Raw genomic sequence first — 21,366 nt, forward strand, 5'->3', positions numbered from 1 at the left:
AAAACAATCACAAGGAGGCTTTTGGTGCAGTAACCTCTGTTGCAACCGATTTCAACTAGCAATGTCCACATTTTTCCTTAGTGACCAGTGGTTGCCAAGGGGTCTCTAAATGGTTCCTGTGTGATAAACGCCTTAATTACAAGTTTCTGCCACAGATAAGCACAGGGTTGCTGCAGTCACAGCTAGCTGTGAGTGGCTGTGTTACATCTTAGACTGTGGTTAATAATACATTAAAAAATATGAGTAATTTATTTAATCGGCCAATTGTGTTACTGGGCTGCACCAAGAACTTTCAGATTTACAAAATATGAAAACCATTGCTGCAGTTTTACAAAATTATGTAATTTTCTGCTACAGCTCAATAAATTATATCCATTAGTAGCACTCAGCTGGAGATACTTCCAGAGCTATATATTCTGTACAAGGTGTGCTCCAGGGGTGTTTGATACATGGTGGAGCAGTTGAGTTCTGCTTGCCGCAGAGAGAAAGTTCCTCTTGTTAAGTAAATCATAAGGTCCTCAATTCCTCTCCCTAATGGTGTGGCGTCACTTCTGGAAGCACAAAGCAGTACCCTGAATACCAATGGGACGCTGCTGGGTCCTTGAAGGAACACAACCACCAGCAGACAAACAGTGCCAATTAGCAGAGGGCCCCTACTCATCAGCCATGTGTTCACATCCTATTAACAGAACTCATTCACTACATCAGGTCCAGCAAGCACAAAACCTTTCCCTGGGACACTTGGTTTTCTCCTCATATCCTTATTTATGTCAATTAAAAAGGCTTTATTATGATGCTAACTGTGAGACCACTCTGCTCCCTTTCTCTATCCGTTTTTCCACAATACTCTGCAAACCAGCTACTGTATTGCACCTTTGTTTTCTTCCATAAGAGATCTTTACTAAAAGACCTGAACAAAAATCATGCGCTTGGTTTGGCCTTCTCGAGCACATTCTGAAGAGGGCAGGAACTGAGGATCGACCCATTTTTAAGTGCTGAACACTTCTTTTTGCTTGTCTTGAGTGGCTTGTGTAAAATGTGAAGATGAATAAAAGTCTGTTGTGCTGCCTAAAGGTGTGGCATTGTACTGCTGGTGGCACAGCTGCCTGTCAGACCTCAGGAAACATCACCTGGCAAGCAGGTCAACACAAGATCCTTTTTATACAAAATAAGAAGCATTGTTTATTACTGTCACTTTTTCAACTGGATTTTCTGGTGATTTTCTAGTTAATCTTTGTATGCAATTTTCAGTTTACACTAGTTGTGTTAAACATTATATTTAAAGAATGAGACAGTCAAAGCATGTAATCAAATTGCAGTCTGTCTGATGAACACTGAAAGCTACATATGATGTTGTGTAATGTTTAATGTTCACAGTTTAACATTAAAAGCACTATATGAAGTTGTGGACTTTAAATGCTTTGGTCAGTAAGATTGGAGAAGAGCTATTAATAGAGTCTAGCATATTTAAAGGCTGGAGGAAAGCTGGCAAATATGCAGTTGTGAATTTAACAGGTTTATCAATGTCAGAGCTTTGTCATTCAGACGTGATACTCTGATGGATTATAATAGCGCATTTCACCACAATTATGTTTAAAAGATGGTTTCAATTTTTGTTCTTTCAGCTGCAGCCTTGCTGGTGTTTAACAGTCTCAGCGAGGGTAAAGAATAAATATAAAAACATAATTGAAACATAAGTTTTCACTATGCTATGTGTGAATTGGACACAAAATTGACAGAAAAATTATTTCACAAATCAATTAAAATACAAAACTGAGATCATATATATTAATGCTTAAAATATAGAACATTTTTGTATAAATATGTTTGCAGTCAATAGAAAGCAAACAAACTAACAAAAGAATTACAGAATGTACACCTGTGTACACCTGGTGTACATTCTGTAATTCTTTTGTTAGTTTGTACACACAGGTGTACACACGGGTGATCACACCCAGAAACTACACCCTTTTTGGCTCCTACCTCAAAGCACACTGTGTTCTGTTTATCTTATGTGCTGCACAATAATGTTTAATATTTAGTATTTACTGTCATATTCCCATATATCATTGTGATGTTGTTTATTCTATTACTCTTGTTCTCTTCTGCTTGTTTTCTTTTTTCTTTCTCAGCAGGTGATCCAGGTGATCGATATATGCATTTTTTTTCTCTTTTTTTTTTCTTTTTTTCCCCCTGCCCATTCTGTTGGTTTTTGTTTTTTGCCCTTCTCCCCCGTCCCTCTTCTCAGCTGTTTCTCTTTCCCTCTTTCTTTTTCCTCTTCTTTCCCCCAGTCAAGTCTGTCCCGTATTCAACAAGTGAAAATAAAATAAACAATAAAAGGTGAATCAAATGGACCATTATGGCAAGGCTGGGATGGTCAGTTTGGTAAAGTAAATCCGTTGGGCATCTTTCTTTGCCTTTAGACAATAATTCTGATGGCAAAAGAGCCAAACGGGACAGGCAAAAAAAAAAAAAAAAAAAGAATTACAGAATGAAGTTGTATATTTCATACTGGTGTAAAAACAGGCCCTAAGAACCAAGGGATCTTCCAGGGATGGTGATACTATTTTCCAGAGAATTGATCAGTTAGTAGGCAGTGATTTCATATCTGCGGATCCTGATCCTAATCCTCAACATTAGCTGTTTTGGAGCAGGTTCAGTTAGCAGCATAAGTTGATCAACCTTCTGAAAACCCAGGCTTAATAAGTTATCGGGATAAGATTAAATATGGCTTCATAGTATAGGGTTTCAGTTTTGGTTCAGTTTTGTCAACATACATGACACATTGCAGAGAAGAGAAGCAACTCATCGAAGGGGTATAAGTCTTTTTTTTAAAACAATCTGTTCCCATGGGAAGATCTATAGCACTGTGAGATATTGTAACTAGAGGGAAGATCCTGTGTTAGGTTAACAGTCAGCATTACCTCCTGACTGTGAACCAGAGGTTATCTGGCTGAGATGAGCCCATTCAATACTTTCTGCTTGGCTTTACACCTTGTGATCTTTTCTAACTGTATATACACATACTACACACCAATAGTGAAAGCACCTGCAGACCTACACAGGTGTTTACATTTTGGCAACATGAGCTTTGTGGCTAGATAGAGCTGTGTAAGACATATGTGTTACCAAATAACCAATAAAATCAGGAATAGCTTAAGTTAATGTTAATTAACCTTTAATTCATAGCTGTTTAATGTTTACAATAAGATTGTAACTAATAATGTTTATTAACAGGTAAATAGTTGACTTGTAAGCCAGTTCCAACTTAAAAAAACCCCCCAAAGCATCCAGATAACCTTTATTGATAATGCGTAAAATACTTGTTTTTATGGCAGGTGGAAAATTGGTGGTGTCAGTTAATGTAACCAGTCATTCCAAAGGTCACATCCTTAACCTAATTCTGTCATCTGGTTTGTTTGCATGGAGAACTTAGAGGTAGTAGATGCATTTTATCTGACCACAAAGCAGAATTTAAAAAGAAGTCTCAAAAATGAGTACTACTGCTACTGTAGTTAAAAATGACGTTTATTATTGCTGAATGGCATCACTTACAGCATAACTTCCTGGCACGATCCCATGGATGCTAGAGAATTTCTCACCTGGAGCTACCTGATCACATGGTTTTTGTCATAGAACAGTTTTCTTTCTAAGGTTTGTTAGTCTTTTTCATATTATCATTGATTCCAAACTTTTTTTCTTTTTTCTGAGAAATGATATTCAGCACTCCCATTATTTTAGCTTTAGTGCCTAAATTTAATTATTTATTTATTTACATAAACGGTCTTCATTCCCGCTGAGTGCTTCCTTCTTGGATCTCAGACACTATTATTGAATTTTCTACAGTCAGACTTTCTCTTTATTTCTTGCCTTAGAGGTGCAGGCTTCTCTCTTTCTCTACTTTACCAAGAAGAAAACATGTATCCTTACATACAGAAAGGGAGATGGGGTTGTATGCAGATAGTATGCAAATTGTATGGAGACTACACAAGGCTGTTGGTTCTGAATGATTCTGATATACAAGTGTACGCAAAGTGGTGAGAAACAAATAGGCCAGTATACACATTTCATAAATCTGATGGTAATTGTCACAGTGTACGAACATTTCCATACAAATATTAGAAAATTAGGCCCAGTGGTATTCTGTGTACAGAATTCACCCCTAAATCTGACTAGCCTAAGAAATTTCCAGCTGAATTTATTGGGAAAATTTTATCAACTCTTTCACACATTTGCCTCTCTTCTCAAAATCTCTAATAAATATAATTTTTCAGATGAAATCCTCCACGTGTAATACAGATACAACCAAGTTTTTACAGAGATATATCTTACAATTTTTCATTTAATTCTTTTAATTTTAAACAGTTGGTATATTTCTAACTTGTTTTAAACACATCGTCATTCATCGCCTCCTTTGAAAGCCTATTTCAGGCTTATCTAAGGTTTTTACAAGAAGTAATTTCAATTCAGTTAATGTCTTTTATAAGTAGTAACAATATGTTTAACATTATTTTTCAGTCATGCTTTTGAGCAGAAAAACTTCCCGTTTGAAGATTATCTGTGGTTTAATTTTAGAAGTGAGTGCTCAGTCTTAGAGCTCACAGCCTTCGACCTTCTCTGTTGCCCATTTTCATTGAGGTGTTGCTCATGGCTCTGTCAGTGGCCTTCTTCTGTATTCAGTATACATGTTTCCTCTAAACCAGATTATTCATAGCCATAACATTGTACACACAGTTATATGTTCACTTCTCAAAGGGATATCAAATAATGGTTGTCTCAAAACTTTCTAAGGTTCAATGCCAATAAATCAAATATTTTAGTTATTGGTAAAAAACAATTAAAAAAAATTATATATATATATATATATAAAAACACCCAGCACGCCCCTGCGGGCGGTTTATCCTTCAAGCTCGGGTCCTCTACCAGAGGCCTGGGAGCTTGAGGGTCCTGCGCAGTATCTTAGCTGTTCCCAGGACTGTGCTCTTCTGGACAGAGATCTCCGATGTTGTTCCCGGGATCTGCTGGAGCCACTCGCCTAGCTTGGGAGTCACCGCACCTAGTGCTCCGATTACCACGGGGACCACCGTTACCTTCACCCTCCACATCCTCTCGAGCTCTTCTCTGAGCCCTTGGTATTTCTCCAGCTTCTCGTGTTCCTTCTTCCTGATATTGCTGTCATTCGGAACCGCTACATCGATCACTACGGCCGTCTTCTTCTGTTTGTCTACCACCACTGTAGCTGCCCACTTGGAATTACCACTCGTGACGCAGAGAGCTTCGACTGATGCAACTTTATTCTCTCCTCTTTTAACCACCGACAATATGGCACCGTGAAAACTATAAAGATGCACAAACAAATACCATTAAACATTCAAGTAGAAAGTGCAGAAATGTTCGCATTTTACTATAGAAAATTATTTTGATTAACCCAAATAGTGATATTGACATAAATCAATAGTTTTTAAACTATTTATGTTACAGCATTTAATAAAATGAATTAACAACAACCTTTCTGTGTCTTAAATACATAAACAATCGTTTGCAATCATTAACCAACCTCTTTCTGCTTCCAAGGGTGCTAATCATGCTGAATCAGCTAGCCAACCTCCTCCATGCGCATCTCTTAGCCAGTCTTTCCACACCACAAACAAATGACATGCATACACAATAAAAAAAACGAATTCAACCACATTGAGTAAACTTTCAAAGTTATAGCATGTGACAGATAAATAAAACACATAGTTTTGCATGAGTACCCTCAAAAACAAACGCTTTTACTCACTCTGAAGCAACGTGTTTGCGTCGCCTCACCGAGAACAGAACAGGAAGTCTGACACAATAAAAGAGGAAGTGCTAAGGTACTCTTCAAAATAAAAGTGCAAAGTAAAGTGGCTTTGCCGGCATTTACACTCCCACCAAATCCTGATACAATGAACGAACAAATTCACAAAGCAAGTGAGTTGTACAGGATTTCTTATACTAATAGATGGATGACTGAATTGAACTATTAGAGGTATACAGGTAAGTGTACTTTATGCATTGAGGTAGTGTATAAACATAACTATTATTGTCTTAACATATTTTGTTTTATTTAATTCTCAAGGAGTAGTACTAGTTTTTGGATTGGTCTCTCAATAATTGAAGGTTTAGAAGGGGCATCTTGCTTTCTTTGAGGCTTTCTCTCTCCAACTCGCACTTTAACTCGACGGACTAAGCCATCATGGTCTTGAAAGGTCTCCACAACTCGACCTAGTTGCCAATGGTTTCGTGGGAGATTGTCGTCCTTGATAACAACGATATCATTGACTTTGAGGTTACGCCGAGGTAAGTGCCATTTTTGCCTTGTTGATATGTTGAGCAGATACTCCCTTTTCCAGCGGCCCCAGAACTGTTCAATAAGGTATTGGACTCTTCTCCATCTTTTTGTAGCATACACATCTTCCTTCACGAACACTCCGGGGGGTGGAAGAGCAACCTTTGTTTTCATCATGATGAGATGATTCGGCGTTAAAGGTTCCAGTGCATGAGGATCGTTGATTCCGTCAACTGATAATGGGCGACTGTTGACAATAGCCATGGCTTCATATAGCAGCGTTCTGAGGGAGGCATCATCAAGCCGACCTGGGCACTGTGCGAAGGTTGCATTCAACACATTCCTAACCGTTCTTATTTGCCTTTCCCAGACACCTCCTGCATGGCTGGCAGAAGGGGCGTTGAAGACAAATTCGCACTGTTTTTCAGATAAGAAGGTCTCCAATTGCTTGGCGTCGCATTGCTTAAGTGCTTCCTTGAATTCGTTCCTGGCACCAACAAAGTTAGAACCTTGGTCACAGTGTAATTGTTGGACAGCTCCTCTAAGACTGATGAAGCATCTCAATGCATTGATGAAAGAGTCTGTTGACAAATCTTCAAGCATCTCAATATGGACAGCTCTTGAATACAGACACGTGAAAATCAGACCATATCTTTTATGTTCTTTGCGTGCTGTCTTCACAATGAACGGGCCAAAGCAGTCCATGCCGCTAAATGTGAAGGGTGCTGAGGCTTCAAGACGTTCTTTAGGGAGTTCAGCCATTCGCTGGCTCTCTGTAGGTCGTCGAAGTTTCCTGCAAAGCACACAGGTGTGTATCATTTTGGCCACCAGCTTGCTCCCACCAATGACCCAGAATCCATTTGCTCTAAGCTCCATTTGTGTCTGGCTTCGACCTTGATGGCATGTCTTAGCATGGTAGTGGGACACAATGAGCTTGGTTATATGACTGTTGCTTGGTACGATGAGTGGATGCTTCACTTTGTGGCAAAGAGATGACCACTTTAATCTCCCACCAACGCGCAAGAGTCCATCAGACCAGATGGGGTCAAGACTGAAGAGAGAGCTTGAGTTTGGAAGGTCACCTTTGGCTTGAAACGTTTTTATTTCATGAGGGAAGGCGTGCTGCTGTACGATCTTTATCACTGCTTCAGCAGCCTTCTCACGCTCCTCGATCGTCACATGTTCAGTATGCTTTTGTTGAGATCTCAGTCTTTTGATTCTTGCAACCACCTTTATGAGTTTTGTCCAAGATGAAAACTGATTCAGACGATCGAGAATATCATTGAAGGTACTGACGTCAGTTGCGAGCACCTGAATTGTCTTGACTTCGGGATCACCCACAAGTAACTCAGCTGGAGTGCTAGGTGTTAGACGTAACTCACGTTCCCAGAGAAACTTTGGTCCTTGCAGCCAGTTTGTAGAGTGGATGTCTGAAACATGAAGCCCTCTGGATGCATGATCCGCTGGGTTTTCTGAGGTGTCCACATAATACCATTGATTGGGATTGCTGTTGTCTCTAATGAGTTGAACACGGTTTGCGACAAATATGTGGAACCTGCGAGCGTCATTGTTGATGTAACCAAGTACCACTTGGGAATCGGTCCAGAAGAACTCATCATCAATTTTCATGTCAAGCTCAGCCTTTAACAGGACGCTTACTTTTGCAGAAACCACCGCTGCTGCGAGTTCAAGCCTCGGGATACTTGTGACCTTTGAGGGTGCCACCCTTGCCTTTCCCATCACAAGGCTGCAATGAACCTCGTCTTTGTCATTTTTATATCTCAGGTAAGAACATGCACCATATCCTAAGCAGCTGGCGTCCGAAAAATGGTGTAGCTCTACTCTGACAATGTTTTGGAAGTCGTGTGGGTGGTAACATCTTGGAATTGAGACCTCCTTCAACTTGAAAAGACCATTTATCCATTTCTCCCACCGTGGCTTCACATCTTCTGGGAGTGGGTCGTCCCATCCAATGCCTCTGTGACAAAGCTCTTGTAGGATAAGTTTTCCACTTAGGCTGAATGGAGCGATAAATCCAAGTGGATCGTAGAGTGAGGCAATGACGGACAAACAACCACGGCGAGTCGAAGACTGATCTTTCAGGCTGATGTTAAAACTGAAGGTGTCGTCCTCTATCGACCACTGAATGCCAAGAGCGCGTTCTGAAGGGGATGGGTCAAACCCACGAGGTTCAATGGTTGCTGCTCTTTCAGAAGGGTCTAAGTTGGAGAGAGCAGCTTCTTCATTTGAGTTGAATTTGTGAAGGCGCAGGCCTCCTTTTCTGCACAACTCTTGTGACTGAATGATCAGTTCTTTGGCTTCCTCAACTGATGAAACGCTGGCTAATCCATCATCAACGTAGAAGTTTTTCTCCACAAAGGCTGATGCTAGAGGATAGTCAGTTTGATGTTGTCGTGCAAGATGCTTTAAACCGAAATTGGCGCATCCTGGAGATGATGCAGCTCCAAACAGATGAACTGCCATTCTGTACTCCTGAGGTTCTTTCTCCAAATCACCTTCTTTCCACCAGAGGAATTTCAAATAGTTTCTGGATTCAGGGGTGACAGCGAATTGATAGAACATTCTTTCAATGTCACAGATTACGGCCACGGCTTCTTTCCGAAATCTGCAAAGCACTCCAACCAGAGGGTTGATAAGATCAGGTCCAGTTAATAGGGTATCATTTAGAGAGACACCATGGGATTTGGCCGAACAATCAAAAACAACTCTTAGTTTGTCCAGCTTCCTGGGGTGATAAATTCCATGATGTGGTAGGTACCACTCGGTCTGCCCCTGAGATACTGTTGGAGCAGGCTCTGCATCGCCCCTGTTGATGGTTTCTTCCATGAATGTTCGGTACTGATCGTAGTATTGTTTGTTGGCCTTTAGTTTTTTCTTGAGACACTGTAGACGTACCGTGGCTAATCTCTTGTTGTTTGGCAGGTTGGGTGGGCTGTTCCCTTTGAAAGGGAGAGGCATTTCGTAATGTCCATCTTTCCTTTGTGTGATGTGATTACTGAGGAACTGTATGAAATGGACATCTTCTTGGGACACATATTTGTTCTCATAGGTTCTCTCAGCAAAATCTGATTCCAGGGCTTTTAGAACATCTGTCGCTGATGGAACAGGCAACTCTTTTACTGTGAGCCGATGCACAAAGCTTTGGTTTCCTTGTCTGTCTAGGTGGGGGTTTGATGAGCCAATTATACTCCATCCTAGTTCTGACCTTTGTGCGAAGGGTTCATGCTTGTCACCTATGATGACTTCAAGAGGAGCCAGCGCAGATGGACAGTCATATCCAATCAGGAGCCCTACATCACAATCTTGGAGAGGCGGCAACTTTTCCGCCAAGCTTCTGAGATGAGGCCACAGTAATGCTGTTTCCTTTGTTGGGATGTACGACTTGTCCACTGGGATAAAGTCGCGGCTATAAGCCTGTTGTAGTTGGATACAACTCTCAGAGTGGAGTCCTCTAACTTGTAAACCATGAACACTCTCACTCGAAATGACTGTGTCAATAGCCGTCATGGTACTGAGTTTCAGTTTTACTGGTTGGACATCCACATTCAGCTTATCAAGTATGTCCTCCAAGACAAATGTTGAGTCACTTTGTGTGTCTAGCAATGCATAGGTGAGTATTTCTCTCTGTGGTTCTTGTACAGAAGACACAAAGACTGGGACAATACTTGAGGTAGCCGAAACGCGTTGTGTTGATGTATGAGACATGACCTTGTGTGTTTCCTGGTTTACAGGTTCTTCCTTGGGAGTGGAGCTATTTGTTACTGCTTCTGCAGGGTTTCGCTTTCTGTTTTCGTGCAAGCAGGTTGGATGACGACGTTCACAAATGTTGCACGTGTGTCGCCTTTTGCAATCTTTGGTGATATGACCTTTTCTTAAACATCCAAAGCAGAGCCGGTTTTCATGGATGAATGCCCTTTTATCTTCAACACTCTTAGCTGTAAAGATGGGACACTTTGAGATTCCATGAGTTTCACTTTTACAAACAGAACAAGGTGATTTTGGTTTACTAATGTTTGTGTCTTGTTTCTCCTGAGCGGAACTCTTTGGTTGCATGTTTGTGTTGAAGACTTTGGCTCTCTTTGGGATTCGATCATCTACAGGTTTGAAATTCATCAACAGTGGAGAAGCTATCGGGTTGCAAGCTATCCGTGCTTCTCTACTCAGGAAGTCTGTGAAGCATGCAAGATTTGGATAGGTGCCACATTCGTCAAGTTCATCTACAACAATTCGACTCCACTTGCGCACGATCCATTCTGGCAGTTTTTTGAGCAATTTGTGATTTTCTTCACAATCGTTTAGGATAGCTAGTCCTTTGACGTGTGGGATTGCTTCAGAGCATCCTTTGAGGAAATCAGCAAACTCTCGTAGCGCTAGTGGGTCATTTGCACTGATTTTCGGCCATCTCATGAGTTTATCACGAAATGCTTTCTGTATAATGAATGGGTTCCCATATCTGTCCTCTAAGACCTTCCATGCTCCCTTGTATGCATTTTCTGAATCTTGGTAAAAGAAACCTTCTACCGCTTTGCGTGCTTCTCCTGCGAGATAATTTTTCAGATAAAACATCTTCTCGCTTGCTGGAAGGGGTTTTCGGTCAATCAGATTAATGAATGACATTTTCCAATCGGTGAACTGCAAAGGGTCCCCACTGAATGTGGCAGGCTCAGGAACTGGCAAGCGATTCATACTTAATGAGCTAGCGATTGCTTGTGCTAAGCTGACAGACTCCTGGGTCGTTGTCATTTCTGGAATTGCTTGGTGGGGTTGGAATGATGCGGCATTTGGATTCAGCTGAGGTTCAATTTGCCTTCTGTAGCAAGCAGAGCTAATTTTACTATCAATTTCCCCGTTGTGGTTCTCAAATCCTTCAAGGCTGTTGTACGCCTTCACGCGAGCTATTGCTATAGCAACTTCTTTGTCTGCTTGTAACTGCTGTAGTTTTGCTCTTTCTTGTTCCAACTGTTGTTGCATTTCCACCTCTTTTAGTTTAATTTCTGACAACATTTTTGCCTCTTTGAGTTTCCATTCACTTTCTAACTTGTGAAGATGTGCTTGCTGTGCTTGAATTTCTTCCATAGCCTTTGATTGCTCCAGCTTGGCAGCAAGCTCTGCTTCTGCATCTACTCTACTGTTGCGGGTACAGGATGAGCCAGAGTGACGGCTCAATTGCTCTGACAACTCTATAGAGCTTGCAGTTTCTGTCATGCTGTTGCCAAAAACAGACCCATATTCGTTCTTGCTTAACACTTCTCTTACTCTTTCTTTCTCAAGATGGTTATTATATTCCTCATGAACGGTCTTTAGACGGTCACTTATGAGGTTACATACCTCCTTTGTTAGCGTAACACAGGCGTCCATTTTGTTGACAATGTCAGGTGTGGTGTTACTGTTACGCAGGATAGGTTCATACTGTGAACTTACAGCGTCGTGCTTTGCTTCAATGTCTTGCTGCAGTTTATTGAGGTCTTCTGCTGAGCAGAGGGATTTTAGTTTTGTTCTAGTTTCCCTTGCTACGAGCTTCCAAGAGTCATAAGTCTTGTTGAATGATTTTTCACGCTTTCTGATATCGTGCTTTTGCATCTCTAGGCCTTTCTCTGTTAATTTTCTCTCACGTGAACTAGATTTGCATGGTGCGTTCATAGGGTTGCCTGTTTCTTCTTCTGATGAGCTGGATTCGCATGGTGCGCTTGTGGGGTTGTCTGTTTGCTCTTCTGGTAGTGACATTTTGTTTCCGTAGCTGCCTTAAGTCGATTGTAGCTTTGATTGCCTTACTGCTTGACTATACTTTAAAGCTGTAGTTAATCTTTACCACAGAGTAACGCTATGTCAAACATTTACTGATTATGGACATTCAAAGGTATGTTTAGTGTAAGACAGCAACAACAAATGTTCATAAATTAGCTAATGAGCTTCACCTTTTAAACCTTTTCATAAACAGACATCCTGTGAATTATTATTCCACAAAAAACACATTTCGCTCACCAAGAAACATTAACCAGATTCAGGGATATTATGTGTTGGCAGTCCATGAATTATTTTGGCCTCGTAACATTATTTAAAGAGTTTCTAGTTATGCATTAAGCTTGTGCATGTGTGTAAGCAGTCCCGTGTTTCTTCTTGGTAGTCAATGTCTCTTTCAGTATCTGGAGTCTTGAGTTTTAGTATGCTGTTCTTTCTAACCTTGCGAGTGCAGTTTGTGGATGCGAGTGGAATCAGCTGGCTGGTAACAGGTTGGTAGCTGGATCTCTGATGAAATGGTGTCAGGATCTCTGCAGGGATGGCAGGTCTCTTGCAGTCAGAGAGTTTTCACTGTAGCTGCCCACTTGGAATTACCACTCGTGACGCAGAGAGCTTCGACTGATGCAACTTTATTCTCTCCTCTTTTAACCACCGACAATATGGCACCGTGAAAACTATAAAGATGCACAAACAAATACCATTAAACATTCAAGTAGAAAGTGCAGAAATGTTCGCATTTTACTATAGAAAATTATTTTGATTAACCCAAATAGTGATATTGACATAAATCAATAGTTTTTAAACTATTTATGTTACAGCATTTAATAAAATGAATTAACAACAACCTTTCTGTGTCTTAAATACATAAACAATCGTTTGCAATCATTAACCAACCTCTTTCTGCTTCCAAGGGTGCTAATCATGCTGAATCAGCTAGCCAACCTCCTCCATGCGCATCTCTTAGCCAGTCTTTCCACACCACAAACAAATGACATGCATACACAATAAAAAAAACGAATTCAACCACATTGAGTAAACTTTCAAAGTTATAGCATGTGACAGATAAATAAAACACATAGTTTTGCATGAGTACCCTCAAAAACAAACGCTTTTACTCACTCTGAAGCAACGTGTTTGCGTCGCCTCACCGAGAACAGAACAGGAAGTCTGACACAATAAAAGAGGAAGTGCTAAGGTACTCTTCAAAATAAAAGTGCAAAGTAAAGTGGCTTTGCCGGCATTTACAACCACTATGTCCGGTTGGTTAGCCACCACCATTTTGTCCGTCTGTATCTGGAAGTCCCACAGGATCTTAGCTCGGTCATTCTCCACCACCCTTGGGGGCATCTCCCATTTTGACCTCGGGACTTCCAGGTTATACTCGGCACAGATGTTCCTGTACACTATGCCGGCCACTTGGTTATGACGTTCCATGTATGCCTTGCCTGCTAGCAGCTTGCACCCTGCTGTTATGTGCTGGATTGTCTCTGGGGCATCTTTACACAGCCTGCACCTGGGGTCTTGCCTGGTGTGATAGACCCCAGCCTCTATGGATCTTGTGCTCAGAGCTTGTTCTTGTGCTGCCATGATTAGTGCCTCTGTGCTGTCTTTCAGTCCAGCTTTGTCCAGCCACTGGTAGGATTTCTGGATATCAGCCACCTCCTCTATCTGCCGGTGGTACATACCGTGCAGGGGCCTGTCCTTCCATGATGGTTCCTCGTCTCCCTCCTCTTTCTTGGGTTTCTGCTGCCTGAGGTATTCACTGAGCACTCGGTCAGTTGGGGCCATCTTCCCAATGTATTCTTGGATGTTCGTTGTCTCATCCTGGACTGTGGTGCTGACACTCACCAGTCCCCGGCCCCCTTCCTTCCTCTTAGCGTACAGCCTCAGGGTGCTGGACTTGGGGTGAAACCCTCCATGCATGGTAAGGAGCTTTCTTGTCTTTATGTCAGTGGCTTCTACCTCCTCCTTTGGCCAGCCTATTACCCCAGCAGGGTACCTGATCACAGGCAGGGCGTACGTGTTGATGGCCCGGATCTTGTTCTTACCATACAGCTGACTCCTCAGGACTTGCCTGACCCTCTGCAGGTACTTGGTGGTTGCAGCTTTTCTAGCGGCCTCTTCATGGTTCCCATTCGCCTGCGGGATCCCCAGGTACTTGTAGCTGTCTTCTATGTCTGCAATGTTGCCTTCTGGTAGTTAAATCCCCTCAGTTCTGACTACCTTCCCTCTCTTTGTTACCATCCGACTACACTTCTCCAGTCCGAACGACATTCCAATGTCATTGCTGTATAGCCTGGTAGTGTGGATCAGTGAATCGATGTCTCGTTCACTCTTGGCATACAGCTTGATGTCATCCATGTACAGGAGGTGGCTGACAACTGCTCCATTCCGTAGTCGGTATCCGTAGCAAGTCTTGTTAATGATCTCACTGAGGGGGTTCAGGCCTATGCAGAACAGCAGTGGGGACAGAGCATCTCCTTGGTAGATCCCGCACTTGATGGTGACTTGTGCTATGGGCTTGGAGTTGGCCTCTAGTATTGTACGCCACATCCCCATTGAGTTCCTGATGAAGGCTCTTAGGGTCCCATTGATCTTGTACAATTCTAGGCATTCCAGTATCCAGCTGTGGGGCATTGAGTCATAGGCCTTCTTGTAATCAATCCAGGCAGTGCACAGGTTGGTCATATATATATATATATTAGGGGTGCAACGATACACAAAATTCACGGTTCGGTTCGGTTCGATACTTTGGTGTCACGGTTCGATATTTTTTCGATACAAAAAAATGTTCATGCCTTTTTAATTTGTCATTTATTAAAATTATAAATATATATTTATAAATATATATTTTAACTCAAAAGTACAGTTTTTAAATTTAACCCTAACCCTTGTGCGTGTTTTTTATTTTGACAGCGAATGCGCACCTGCGGACCACTTATGTGCAGCCCTGGTTATATAGCTCATCATATTGCAGCCAAAGAAATTCTTTTGTCCATGAAACCATAAAGCTGCATTTTCTTTTTGCCTTATAGTCTGATTTGTCATAACTTTTCTGTTTTGTGGTAAGCTTTTCTTTGGCTGTCACTTCTTCACCCTGACCTGTCTTATTTGGCTCAGCAGAACTGAAATATATATCCTGCTGCTTTTACACACGCACTCACATAGCGCTCAGCGATTCTCTGCGCGATCAACCTCTCACATGTTTAAGCTTGCTGCGGGAGATTTCACTTGTCATGTTTGTGTAGTAAACTAACGATTAATAAGACGATGTCAGAGGAATTGGTGCGCAAATTATCATCACTCACCAATCAGTGCTGTCCGAGCGATTGTAAAGTGAAAGCAAAAAAACAAGCGCAAATTCAAATGAGATTTCAATATGTCACATATTGACAGTGGCTCACCGATGCCAATGACATAATTACCCAGCTACATTTCCGAAAGAATGCAAAAGCATTGACATATGTTTTTCCAATAGCCCGACGGGCAGGGCAGAGATAGATTTTGGTAGGCCGACTGGAAAAATCGCTAGCCCCAGGACGTCGGGCTAGCGATATTGCGATGCATGATTGAGGAATCATGCATCTTTGGAAAAGAGAGTTTATTACAGAGAAATGGCTCTTTCCAAAATAAAAGCTATACTATACGCTTCTTCTGGCCTATATTCTCAGCAGCATATTAAACATATCAGGTCCCCATAAGGAGAATCATGTGCTAATGGCTGTCTAAATGACTCAGCTAAAGTTTGTAGCATGCATGCTTGTTGTTTTTGCACTAGGATGATGTAAATGTGCAGTCATATTCGTTGTGTTCCCACTAGTGCTTTCAGGTTAATCTCGTTGAAATGACGTTAACGCCACAACACGGCAAATCTCCGTTAACGAGCTACCCCTGATCGCCCGTGCATGGGGCTAGACGTTAACCAACACGTTAACGAGCTAACTGCGCTAACACACTAGTTCCCACCCATGTAATTGAGCATTGCGTGGCACATCCAACATACTGTTTTACTTTAGTCCATGACGCGCTTACCTTCAGGGTCATACATCACATGAAAACCAAAATAATTCCAAACGCCAGATCTGAATGAGGGTGGGGGAGGTTCAATTTGCCATGTTGCAAGGAGAGCTTAACTTCTGTCTCGCTAGCTTGCCCTGCGCTCTTCCTTCTGACGATGCTGTCTGTGTTGAGCACTCAGTGGATCTGCGCTCGACAGTGTAACCTAGGCGGAGTAGTCGAACGCAGATTCACTGAGCGCTCAACACAGACAGCATTGTCAGAAGGAAAGTTGATGAAATAAATTACAAATTTTGTATTGTTCAATACATATGCGTACCGAACCGAAAGCACTGTATCGAACGGTTCAATATCGATACGAATATCGTTGCACCCCTAATATATATATATATATATATATATATATATATATATATATATATATATATATATATATAAAATATAAAAAATAAATATAAAAAATGTTTTCAAAAGAATTCCAAAATTATATTGTTCTTATCTGCAGACGACTTGCACAAAGTCATGTATCTTTTTTTTTTTATTTCCCACCCTGATTATTTGTTGCTCTTTAAATCAAACTGGCACCAAGAAAAATTACTCCTGTATGAGTAAATTTACACTGTTTGCCTGCTAAATTTAATATTGATTTTAAACTCTTGGTAATGACATTTAAAGCATTAAATTCTCTACTCTATGTGCCTGGGTGCTTCCTGAGATCAGTGAATGGGATGCTGCAGGTCATTACAACGTTTTGACTAGTAAACAAAGGTCAGTGGGCTTCTGCCGTTTGAGTTCAACCTGTGGAATAGTGTTCCCACTGAAGTCAGAATGTCAACTTCCTTACTGACTTTTAAACCTCTTCTTAATGTTTAATAGGAGGTAATGTTTTTTTCCTACTATCTTGCTGGCTATAAATAAATCAGTACAGTTTATTTTTATTAACATATGCATTAGCTATGATGTTTTTTAAAAATAAATGTTTCAACAACATTTGATAATGGAGTAAGTAATTTCAGTTATGTTTCTATAAAAAAAAAAAAAAGAAATAACTTTGCCATTAACGTCTTAACCCTCCATTAAAAGACTACTCTCAACATCAAGAACAATACAGTTGACTTATAATAGGCTTGAGATCCATTATAATGTAGCAATTTAACAGTCTGATGTCTTCTAATTGCACAGTGAGCAAGTTGCAGAATAATAAGCAAAATGAGTGTCTTCACCTTATTTAACTGTGATTAGTTGTTTGCTCCTAATATGCTTTGAGATCATCTGTGAATAGTACATGCTGCCCAATGGCAGGCAACATTCTGTCACACATCTGTTTTAAATGATCCCAGTGCCTGCTGCACAATGATTTCAATCTGTCATCAAACAATGAGTACTGTGGCTCACTTGACCCTGTTGTTTTGCATTAAAAGTAGCCTTTCTGCATTGCACTAATCTGATGAAATGTGTTTAATATTGTTTGTACACTTTTCAAAGGCAGCGGCTTTATTGCAGGCAAAGCCAACAGAAGGAATGGCATAAGAGTGCTGACAGGAATATTAAGTGAGGCAGCCTGAGCAATATAGAATATAAATGAGGTTATTTTACACTGCAGAGCTCTGCAAACCGACGCACAGACTTCTTTCTTTGTAATAAATCATTCCCATTCAGACAGCCTCTACTCTTAGGGCATTGTTTAATATTATCTGCAATAGAAGGGAGAAATAAATTGGTTTACATTGCAAAAAAAGGTGCTGTGGTTGGAATGCATGATATGATGATGAAAGATAGAATAAACTTGACTTATTGATGATAATGAACTTGCAGTAGCATCTTGCATGGAGGGTGTCATGAGGGAGTAATATTAAGAGGGGACTGGAAAGAAATCCCAAGTAAGCAGTAAATGTTGCAGAGTAAGATTTTCTGAAATGGCATTTTAGTCCCTACCCACCCCTTTCAATAGAACAACATAAAAATGCAATTTATGTCTACACCCTAGTCCACAATACTGCTTGTGCAGCTGTGAGATAAATTTTGGCAGCGATGGTGAGGGCTAAAGATGAAGTAACAATTACTTCTCTCAAAACACGTTCCTTGTTTCTTTTCTGTTGTGGTTATTGTGACAGAAGAAACCTTCAGTGAGTCACTTTTTCTGATTTGCTGATACGAAAAAGGCTGCCGCTGTATGATATACGCTAGCTTTTACACAAAGTGTTCTGGCTCTTTTACTCAGACTGAGAGATGTGATTGAGAGAAGTAAACCTTTTACTGTGGCCTGTCTGCAGTAAGATTCAAGATCAACAATGAAGGGAAACCATCAGAAGAAAGAAAACAGTGTTTTCGCTCTGCTGCCTGTGCTCATCAGAACTCAGAGAAGTCAGTGACACTGAGAAATATACCTACATGTCAAATGTGTTGCACCAAACCCAAAATGAGAACGTCATGGCAAAGCTGTTCACAACAGAACAGTTACATAAGTGAGACAGCTACTGAGCACAAAGATGTGAACATATCAGAAGGTGAATTTAAGAAACATCCACTTTCATGGCATTAGGTGACAGTAGGTGATGAATAGAGCTGTGCAGAATCGTACTTTCTCCAATTACATGAAGCTGTGTGTAATAAGACATTTGAGACAACATATGAAATGAAGGTGGCAAATTAGATTTTATCTGATTGAGAGATTATTAACAAATTATATTACACTTAAAACCTGTAAGATGCATTACCTCCCCTGTTAGATATAATTCAGGTACTTTTTGGTCCTGTATTTGATTGACAGAGAGGTGTGTGAGGAGATCAGCAGAGTGTGTGATACCTGTAATTCTTTTAGGAGATGAGATTCACACCATTCTATACTGGGAAATGAAAGTTGGCTTCAAGTGGGTCTTTCTCCTTTGAATTGGAGCCAGAATCATTAGGACTTACAAAACTCAGGCGTTAAGGCTTGGTGGCTCATTATTCTCCTGTTGTTGCCTCGTCCCATATCTCCTCATGCACAGCGTTGCCCTCTAACACCTCTGTGTACGGAGATAGGAAGGCACTGCAGGCCTCTCTGATCAGATACACAATCAGGATACTTTGTTAAAGATTAGCTGTATGCAGCAGTGTACCTGCTCAATGCACAGAATGTCTTTTAAGCCTGAGGTACTTCCTAGCTTGTTTTATTATATTTATTACAGTTCATTCATTATTGCTTCGGTGATTTGTCAGTTATATGAATACTAGATAGTATACAAAAACCATAACATAGATCCTTGGGACCATCTGACTAATTAATTGGACCAGAAAAAATACATTGCTTTTATAATCAATAAGTTGTCTTTTAAAGAAGAGTGGCTATATAAAAAAATAATTGAAGTAGAAACAGATGCTTGGGTTAAGAAAACTCTGGTAAAAGTCAAAGTGCTTCACTCAAGTAAAAGTGAATTAAAATAATACTTAATGATATTAATACGTGGGATTATGCTGTTTTTTGTTGTTGTTGTTACTTTTACTTTAGCTCCACATCTAAACAGAAAAATGACTAGTTTCTGCTAGACTTTATGTAACCTAGCTGACCATGAACATTACAGCACACAGTTACTGTAAATTTATCAGAATACAGCAAACTAACATGTTTATCCTGCACTAAACTGCTGAGTACCTCAGTTTGTTTTGCAGCATGTTTCCCAACATTAACGAAAAAATCAAACGTAAATTACAAAAAAAATTAGCACATTACATGAAAGCTTTAAATTTCCAGTGTGTCAAATATCCAGTCTTAAGCAGTCCATACCTTTAAATATAACCGTTTGTCTTTTTCTCCTGCCCTGTCTTTCTTATCTTTGTCCATCTCTGAGTGAAGGTAGCTCTCATTCTGTTCTCTCCCTGTAAAATACAGCAGCTGGAGCTTTAGCAAGCAACACCGTGTGTGACAGACACACAGTTTGGGTGGTTGCTGACATTTGTTGAGCTGATATAAACCCAATTAACGTAATTAAAAAGGCCACTTAAAAAAACAACAACCCCCCCCTAAAATGTCATTCCCTTTATGTTGGCTCGTCTTCTGTAGTGCTAGCTTGATGCTAAAGTACCAAGACCACAGCTTATGAACATTTTGCACCTAAAATGCTGTTCAAGAGTTCCGGTCCACTTTAACCTCTAAGTATAGCTATAACACATGTAAATGATCTTTCATCCCTTTGTATATGACACACACCATTGTTCTGCTTATTTTTGCTGAGATTGGTTTGATGTTTGAAAGAGCTGGGAAACGAAAACTTCCCTCAAATGTGTTAAACCTAAAGTAACGAGCTTTGCAAATGTAAGGAGCATAGTACAAGTATATATATTTGTGTAGAGAACGGGGAGAAAAAGTAATAAGTTGTCAGAAAAACAAGTACTCAAGTACAGATACCTATAAAATTCTACTTAAGTACAGTAGGAAGGGGTATTAAAACTTAAGTTCAACTTCAGAAATGTATGTGGCTAGCAGACCAGAATCTGTCTGCTTACTCCGATAGTAAGCTAAATGAGTTTTTACTCATAAGCATGTGTAAAATCGTCAGTGGGTGAAGCTGCAAAAATAATTCTAAATATCTTTCTATATATTATGCTCATAAAATAAATTAACATTTTATATTAGCACTTCAAACACCATATGCTGGTATTTCTCAGTTAGTATATGCTCATTGCTTTAGTTTTTAATACCAAGCACACATTAGTACATGCAAGAATAAAAGACAAATAGTACCATTTTCATAGTTGCATAAGCTACACAACCTGTAGAATCATCACTGGATAGAGATAAACCAGCAAGCAAACTTTATGCACAAAAATTAAATGACAATAAACTGAAAAATAAAACGCATAAAAACACCGTTTCACCAAACAATGACAAAGTGAAATGTACAAGCTCATTCTTACCCATATTAAAGATAGAACATCAAGTTCTCTCTTTTGGTGACCATTTCTCTCAGTTTAAAATTCCCTTACAATCAATATCAAATTGCTCCATTTCTCATGACAAGCAAAGCTTTGGTGCGATATATGGCTATATCTCTTGCTAAGGGAGTAAAACCCTTAATTTACTCAGCAATAAAACCAGAGGGCTTAGAGAAACTGATTCTTTACCAGAACATTAATCATGAAAATTTAATGGATATCAAATATTTAATACAGTAGAATGTACAACTTGTATTACTATGGCTTTCTCCAAATCGATCATGTAGACGAAAATCCATAATTAAAATTATGCTAGCAAGGGCAAATCATTAAGATTTCTATTCGCCTTCATGCTTCAGGAA

At 40.2% G+C, this 21,366-nt stretch overlaps 1 protein-coding gene across 2 annotated transcripts; it reads right to left on the reverse strand.

Moving 5' to 3' along the window:
• Nucleotides 1-5,209: 5,209 nt before the first annotated feature.
• On the reverse strand, nt 5,210-13,312 carry LOC113025696 (uncharacterized). 2 transcript variants are annotated; one of them, XR_003272828.1, is made up of 5 exons: nt 13,193-13,312; nt 12,968-13,042; nt 5,783-12,747; nt 5,558-5,632; nt 5,210-5,337 (listed from the first exon to the last, which is right to left on the reverse strand). XR_003272828.1 is itself a non-coding variant. In XM_026173755.1 (3 exons), exon 3 carries the CDS (start codon nt 12,056-12,058, stop codon nt 6,092-6,094), a length of 5,967 nt encoding a protein of 1,988 aa, XP_026029540.1. In that variant the 5' UTR covers nt 12,059-12,747; nt 12,968-13,042; nt 13,193-13,312; the 3' UTR covers nt 5,652-6,091. The 2 variants fall into 2 exon arrangements, 1 of the variants encoding a protein (XP_026029540.1); XM_026173755.1 differs by lacking the exons at nt 5,210-5,337; nt 5,558-5,632 and having other exon boundaries at nt 5,652-12,747.
• Nucleotides 13,313-21,366: the final 8,054 nt, after the last annotated feature.

The sequence above is a fragment of the Astatotilapia calliptera genome, chromosome 1 (genome assembly GCF_900246225.1).
Source record: "Astatotilapia calliptera chromosome 1, fAstCal1.2, whole genome shotgun sequence".
NCBI classification, from domain to species: domain Eukaryota; kingdom Metazoa; phylum Chordata; class Actinopteri; order Cichliformes; family Cichlidae; genus Astatotilapia; species Astatotilapia calliptera.

Bases quoted from the DNA above. Each gene is read 5' to 3' on its own strand.
- LOC113025696 (XM_026173755.1), bottom strand. From the start codon at position 12,058: ATGTCACTACCAGAAGAGCAAACAGACAACCCCACAAGCGCACCATGC.